The sequence below is a fragment of the Glycine max genome, chromosome 6 (genome assembly GCF_000004515.6).
Source record: "Glycine max cultivar Williams 82 chromosome 6, Glycine_max_v4.0, whole genome shotgun sequence".
NCBI lineage: Eukaryota > Viridiplantae > Streptophyta > Magnoliopsida > Fabales > Fabaceae > Glycine > Glycine max.
This window is the reverse complement of record NC_038242.2, coordinates 1,435,046-1,443,178: the sequence shown is the minus strand read 5'-3', so window position 1 is coordinate 1,443,178 and position 8,133 is coordinate 1,435,046. Positions and strand designations below refer to the sequence as shown.

General features: G+C 32.5%; 1 protein-coding gene across 1 annotated transcript; it reads right to left on the bottom strand.

The window, feature by feature from the left end:
* Positions 1-1,487: 1,487 nt before the first annotated feature.
* Positions 1,488-2,441, bottom strand: LOC100787270 (uncharacterized). The gene has a single exon (XM_003527596.3). The coding sequence runs from the start codon at positions 2,439-2,441 to the stop codon at positions 1,488-1,490; it is 954 nt and encodes a 317-aa protein (XP_003527644.1).
* Between the last annotated feature and the right edge of the window lie 5,692 nt (positions 2,442-8,133).

The window sequence follows — 8,133 nt, the reverse complement described above, 5'->3', positions numbered from 1 at the left end:
TGTCATGAGCGAAGATGGGCTGTCTGTGCCGGTGGAAAATTCGTTTTCATTACACAAGATGAGGACCAAGAGGAAGCAGAATCAATGATTAGAAGAAAATTAAAGGTTGATTTTCTTGAGAAACAGTCCTTATAATGAAGGAATGATTTGAAAGTATTTATAAATATATAAAAAGGAATGATTGAGAACGCTGCGCAGAACCTATCTTTAAAATAAATAAATAATATTTTTTTCGGCTCAATAAAAAAAATGGAAGTATACTCAGTTAAGGTGGATTAATAGATTAAGCTAAAATATTGAAATTTTATTTTTATTTTATTTTATTCAATATATCATATTTTTATTAATTTTTAAAGTATATCTCAAGGTTTCATTAACGAACTCCAAAAATTAATCATAATAATAACTGATCAGGGATAAAGAAAAATAATAATTCATATGAAGTCACTAGTCTAAAATAAAATAATCATAATGATATGGACAACAACCCAGTAGCCCGATGTTCAGTTGTGCTTAACAAATCATGTGTGCTCTAATTATTTTCAAATGGTGATGGTAGCTAGGTTTAACGTGCTACCTTTTTATCCTTTACAGATTTAGGCCTTTGGCTAATTAAGTTTGGTTGTCATCATGTTTCATGTCCTCTTCGTATTTAAGAACCGTCAACATGCCATGTGCCTTTAATGGCTCATCGCAACTTCCATCTTTTCTTGTATTAAAGGGAATCTATTCCTATATATATATATACTCCTAAATAATGCATGTAAAGTTGAAAAATAATTTAATTTATACTATAAAAAGGGACTTGCCTACGTGAAGATGGTCTTGCCTTTGGGGTTTGGGAGCCAGGGTGTTAAACATGTGGCTAATTAATTTTGCTTGCGTGTCTAAGTGTTTGCTCTAGTGGTCTACAATACAACGGAGAAATGCACGAACTATTCTATTATCAAAAGGGGAAAAAAACTGAATTGTCTATCTGGTTTAATTAAAGTATATGCGCTCCTCCAATACCTATGGACAATATTTATTTCATAATGAACCTTTCCCGTTTTATAAATATTATGGCATAAATCACCAGCACATCAATGACCTGGTAGTCTTGAATTTGAATTCGAGTCTAACCGTGGCAATAGATTCGAAAATAAATAAATGAGAAAACCTGGAGAATTAACTTACATATATTGATCGATGTTCAATACCGATGAACATAACGAAAGGTTATCCAAGAAGACAGCCCATATATATGATACATGATGTTCTGTATAACGCTATTCAATCAATATAATGTTCTCGTCATACACGTGTGTTCGATATGAGCATGATGAAATTTTCTAATTTTCTCGTCATACACGTGTGTTCAATCAATATAATTGCCGTTAAAAGATAAGAGGACGAGGACACATTATAAAAAAGAATGAAGTTTGTTATCTTTTCTTCAAAAAATAATTTTAACAAAAAAAAAAAAATATGTAACAGAAGCTATCTATCTACCGTGTAAGGGTAAGAATATTGAGCAGCGCCACCCGAGAGTTTATCAAAGCCCTGAAAACTTTCTCGGTAACACTTTCAATGCCACAAACACATTCCTCCAAATCCCGCATCTTCTTCAAAACCAACCTGACTTCTTCATCACCCTTCTTCTTCAGATTCTGATGAAGCCTTTCCACTAATTCCACCCCATTTCGAAGCTCTTCAATGCCTTCATGCTCCTTATTATTATTCACCCTCCCACCGTAATTTCTGGACAACTTCACCATCTGCGTCCACGTTATCCTTCGTGACGAAAACGACACCCCAATCCCGTTGAACAGCGCAACGGAAACGGACACCGTGACGCTCATGACATCCGCGATGACGTGTCTCAGTTCAGCATCCACAATGAAAGATGGAACCTGCAGCATGGAATGTTGCTGATGTTGTGTGACGTGAACACATCGGAGGACAGACACGAGCTTTTCCATTTCCTTGGAAATTTTCTTCTTAGCTTTTACGTAGGCGACAACCTTGGACTCGTCGCGTTTTCTTATGACCATCTGAGCGGAGGAGTGTTCTTCCTTGAGAGACATAATGGCTGTTTGGAACATTCCGAAGGCGTCGACGAAACGGAGGAAGTCTTCTAGAAGCTTCTCGACCCAGAGAGGGTGGCTTCTGAGGGTTTCTAGAGTCTGGGGGAGTTGGAGAATGTGTTGAAGGGTTTCGTGTGTGTCTTTGAGAAGGGTTAAACCGTGGGAAATTGTTGTGTGTGTTTGTGGATTGGATTTTGAGGTGGAGGCCCAGGCTCTGAGGCCGTTGATCTCGTCCTTGATCTCTGAGATCAGAGGGTGAGATCTGCACGGAAGACTGATGGACCTGATGTGGTGAGATATGTGCGGTTTCGGAGCTGATGGACGGTTCGGATTTTTGTTTGGGAATGAAAGGGAGCGCCGGAAAACTCCTACCATGTTTCTATTTGAATTTAATGAATGAATAAGCAAGTGAGGGAAGGAATGCAGAGACAAGTTTCTTGTATTTTGGCGACCCTGAAGGTATTTCGTTCAAGTATTTATATGACGGATATCATATGTGTGTAATAAAATTATGATCATTCATCAATTAAAAATACTTATGTACGTTATACTACAATAATCTATTCAGCTATTTTTTTAATCTCTGTCACATTATATGCTTAGTTTCTGTAATACACGTGCACACCAAGACATAGACACATAGTCGCCGAGCTTGTTTTCCCCTCTCAGAAATTGAAAAAACTACTATTTTAGCTTCTTGTTTTTATCAAATTTCTTGTTAGTGGTAGTAGATAATAAGGGAGAGTAATGTAAAAGAAACTATTCCAGCTTTCCCCTCTAATATCAAAATTTGGTAAAATGAAAGAAAAACCAAAATTAATTATTACGTTAAAAATAATCATTTTACATTCCATTTCTTTCTTTAGTGATTTTTTTTTTTATTACATGCACTTTCTTTAGTGATAATTGAATCCGATTACAAGATGACAGTGGATCTGATTCATAATAATGAGAAGATATTTTTGTAGTGTTAGAATAATTGTTAACCAATTTAGAAAGGTATTGAGATTATTTTCTTCTTCCTGTATTCAATACGGTAGCAGACAAGTTAATTTGGTAGTGTGTTCCTTAGCTAATTTTTTAATTTTTTTTTTACTTTGAATATACTCATGTGATTCCTCATTGTATTCGGCATATTTAGAAAGGTTATTTAAACTTACAAAACATAACTTTAAAATAAGTGTTTTTATATAAACATGTTTTTAATAAGTAAATTATTTTTAAGAAACAAATAAGATTTTTTTTATTAAAATAAGCATAAAACTATTTTTTACAAGTAAAAATAGTTTAGATAAATACACTAAAAAAATAAAAATTACTTATTTTATCAAAATAAACATTTATTTCAATAAATAAGTTTAAACAAATCGATGTATTAATTATATCAATGGAAAAAATCTACTTGATTTTGTTTTGGTATTAAAAAGAAAAGAAGATATTTTCCTTATTGTATTTCATTTCAATAACACAAAAACATGAAAAAATATGATTAACTTTTTTTTCTTTTTGAAGAAAACAAATATTTAGCTACTGTGTCTGTATATAGCGAACAAGCTGTCACTAACACAACTTGGTGCACAATCATGTAAACAACCGCGTGCGTCGGCGTGGTTTCTCCTGTAATGTCTGATATGGAATCTTAAATGATTCATAGCTTTCCGGCGATTCTCTAGTTTTTCTATTAATTGAACGCGTGTTGGTTGTAATTACACAGATATTGCCATCCCTTGGAACTCGAAATGCTTGATCTGAAGATGTTTAGTCCAAGAAGATTATGCGCTGGGTTTATAATTTCTAACAAGATTATGTGGAAATCAATAATCCTCCAAAATATCCGGAAAATGATCTTCCTAAAGTCAAACAGCTAGCGAGCCTTTTTTGTGCAGAAGACAATTAAAGGGTCTAAGCTAATTGTTGTTGCTAGAAAAGTATTTCTTGTTCTACTCATGAGGTTCAACTTGAAATTCGGGGGTTAATTTGAACAAAATAAAGGCTTAATATTCCTTCATTAAAACTGAAACTATCATTAATCTTCTTGGAAGGAATTGTTGAAAAACTGTTTCATAGTCCTTTTAGGATCGACTTGTAAAGTGATATGTATGCCAATTCATGTTCATATATATGCTTTTGGTTACTGACGCACTGTGTAATTCTGCTATTTAATGACCCGTTTATTGTTACCACGGATATAGCCCTTTTAGGAATCACTGATGCCTTCTAACAGCCTCAATAATCACGGTTGTTGTAATATAGTTGCCGCATTTGCGTGTACATATTAGTGCATTAATTTGTTAATCCTAAATAATACCGGTTCATTTTGCAGTAAATAGACACCACATCATGGGAGGCTTCAATATTTTTTTTAGACCCTGTAAATTAAATCAAGGCTTTTTTATTTTCATCTTTATAATTTTTTTTTATATAATTTCATCTTTAAAACATTTTACATAACATTTTTTTTAAAGTGTCTTAAGAAGGAAAAATAAAACAAATTCAATGGCTAAAACAAATAAAAAAAGGTTGAATTACATAAATAAAAATATATTTAAACCCATATTACATAGTGTGGAGCGAGACTTAATTAGATGAGTAATCCTATGTCTTCCTAAAATTAAATAAAAAGATAAATACATTAATTTGATGATGTTCCGACACTTTCATGTAAGCCAGACATTTGGCACTCATAAGCTCAAATTTTCAAAACCAAATACAATTAATTAATCCAAATGGGATAGAGAAGCCAATATATGCGGGCAGGCCTATTGGCTTCTCTGTTAACATGACTTAAGGAAAGCTTTATTAAAAATCCACTAAATTGAGTACCATGATCTATGGACTGCCTTTGTTTTTTGTAAAACCATCGACCACATAAGAAGAGTTTGAATCAATTTCACTATCAAGGAACGAGTAGTGTAGTTAGAGATAGCACCTCTGCTGTACCGGAAGAAGCTTTAATATATTAATTCAAGATGATGTTGCCTTTCTGATCCAGCAAGATGCCTCTAAAACCTATGTATCCGGTGCTAGAACAGCTAGCGAGGAGAGGAAAAAAAAAAACACAAGTGCACTTTTCTTGAGACATGCATTCAATAGCTGATATTCAAGGTCATCATCATCGTTACATTTATCAAAAATGACCTTTATGACTTCATCGCCAACCATTTTTGTAACATTTGTGATACACTGTAGAAGTATTAGTAACATTTATGAGAGAAGAATTTATTTCTCACCTATTCATTTTCATTCTCTTTGTTTCCTTCTTCACATCAAAACATAGATTAAAACTTTTTGTGGCACTTTTAAAGACATGTTATTTATTTATTTTAATAAGAACAATGACTTTATTATTAAGAGCACTTTCCTATTAAAAATATTATTATTTTAATTAAAAAATAGATAAATTTTGAATACTTTTTTATAACACTTTCTTAGGGGAATTGTTATAAAAGCAAACTTTTAATAACAGTGTTAGGCTTGGTAGTAAAAAGATTATTGTGGGTGCAAAGTGATACTGCCTCCCTTTGTATTATTATAATTTTCGTTTTAGGTCATTAATTCAATTTATAAAATTAACATTATTATTATTATTTTTATTTTTGTTTCTCATATCATTAATATTATAAGTGATATATAACTGAGAAAAAAAGTAATTGATGTTATATTAAAAATCTAAAATAAAAATTATTTTTGGACAATTTTTTTCTTTTTATTGGACGATTATTATGGAAGAGAGGTAATAGTAAGTAATTATTTGTTTCTAAACATGATAGTGAGTTCAACTCACCACCTATTTAGTATACCCATTGATAGCAATTTGCTAAGGAAGTTTTATTCCAGCGTTTTAAACCAAGGTTTCACCTTTAAGCTTCTACTTTTGAGTTTTATTCTTTTTTGGTGTAGTATTATCTAAATAGGTGTGTCTTTATTTCTATGTTTTTCTAATTTAATATGACAGGTATAACACGAGGAATACTATACTGCATATTTTATCTTTAAATAATTTATTATTTAATTATAATTATAATTAAATTCATTTTATTATTACCTATTTATTTTAACTTCTTTTACCTCACAGTGATGTGAAGTATTCCGTGTTGATGCGATGATTCTTTCCTACATAGATATATTATTTTAAATTAATTTTTGTTGGCAAATAAGTTGTTTATACTTGTGGCACCTGGAAGTATTCTTCATCTCCATCTTCATCTATTACATTTTAGTCATTTGGTTTATATAAGTATTTGAGTTAATCATTAAACTTACAACACTCATATTATGCCACTTTCAGAGATTAAGTTAGGTAAATCATACATGTAAGACTAACGAATGTTAATGATTTAATGCTAAATATACATTATTATTATAGGACAAAACATTGTCTCCTTTTTTCGTATGGGATAGAAAGCCCAAAAGAAAAGGGAAAACAGGCCCAGACAAACTATTGTCCCCGTTAAATTGTTCTATCCACAAAAAATAGTCACTGTTCAAAATTCAATGGGCCTAAGCCGAATAATGGGTAAAAAATATGACCCAAAAAAATCTAGAAAAGAAAAGAAGCATAAGTGCAAGACATGCACAAATAAAAAGGAAGAATATGGTGTTTACATGAAGCGGTTGAAAGAGAACATGGGCTGCGTGGCATGGATATATGTTGGCACGTAAATAAAAAAAGACACTCGTCCAACATACAAGGTGAAATAAAGATGTACATAATGAGGAGAGGGGTGGGATCACTCAGCCTCAAATGGAAAAAGAGGGTGAAAATGAAAAGCAAAAACTGGGGGAAGGACCCCAAATCTCAAGAATGGAGCCGGTAACACATGGTGCCTATGGTGGTGGAATGTACGGTACGGAGAAAGGGCAACCGGAGAAGCCAACAAAGCCACCGGCAAGTGAGAGCCAGAGTGCTGATGGCCCCGTTGATAAGGACGCTATCAAGCCCAAACACAACCCTCCCCCTTCAACCGGAGACAGAGATTTAGATATCACTGGCCAGTCTTATATCCAGTAACAAAATATAATAATCCCTTATCATGGTGTTGCTTCATCTTTTATGTTTTTTTTCTTCCTATATATGGTTAGTGACTTAATGCTACATCTCCCTGACCACCTTTTATGTTGCTTTTCTTTTAGGCAGCCAACACTTTTATCCTTACTAATTGATGCTACAATTTGCTACATAGTCTTTTAAAAAATAAGTGGGAATAATTTGTTAATGCATACCTTCCCAAAATAAGTAGATATTATAATACTGAATGACCGTATTAAAAAAATGGAAAAATCATACAGATATTTCACCATCATAAATGTTATGACCATTTCAACCGTACTAAAATTAAAATAAATGCAAATACACAAGTGAACGGAATGATTTGTGTTAATAAAACAATCTTAAAATTAACTTAAAAACGAATCGAAATAAGTCATTTCGCAAGTCAATTTTTTTGTTTCTTAGTGTGCGTAACATGATCATGACGAAGAAAGAAACAGCTAAGCAAACAAAAGAGAACCAGCACCACAAGTCCATTACACTTATATGCCACCCAAAGAAATTTCAATATTGTAAATGTCGCTATTTCAGCTTGATTACTTCTCTTAAAAATATGATTGAATTATAACAACTAGCAAATATGACGTGTATTTTACTGAATTATAAGTTTTAAGTTTTAAAATATACAAGAGAGACTAATCCTAATTCTTAAATTAAAATATAAACAAAAATCAAATTTCTAAAATATTTGAATTGTTACATCCTAAAATATTTTGAAAATGATTTTTAAGATCACCGCCGGTAATACGGTGGTTAAATGTCAAGACTCAGGAGTATTTAAATCATTTCTAAAAAGGCAGGGGGTTTACCTTTAATAGTGAAAGGGAGGTGTGAATAGTAATTTCCTTGCGGCATCCATTGCACCAGATTAGGCCTAGGTGGGCCCGTTACAATGGACGCATGCCTATGGCCAGTTCTTCTTTCGTCCACAGACTCCTAATTTCCAATTTTTCTTACACTGAACTATAAAAAATGTTTCTTAAATTCTCTCTTCGTTTAACAGGCTAAAAAATTGTT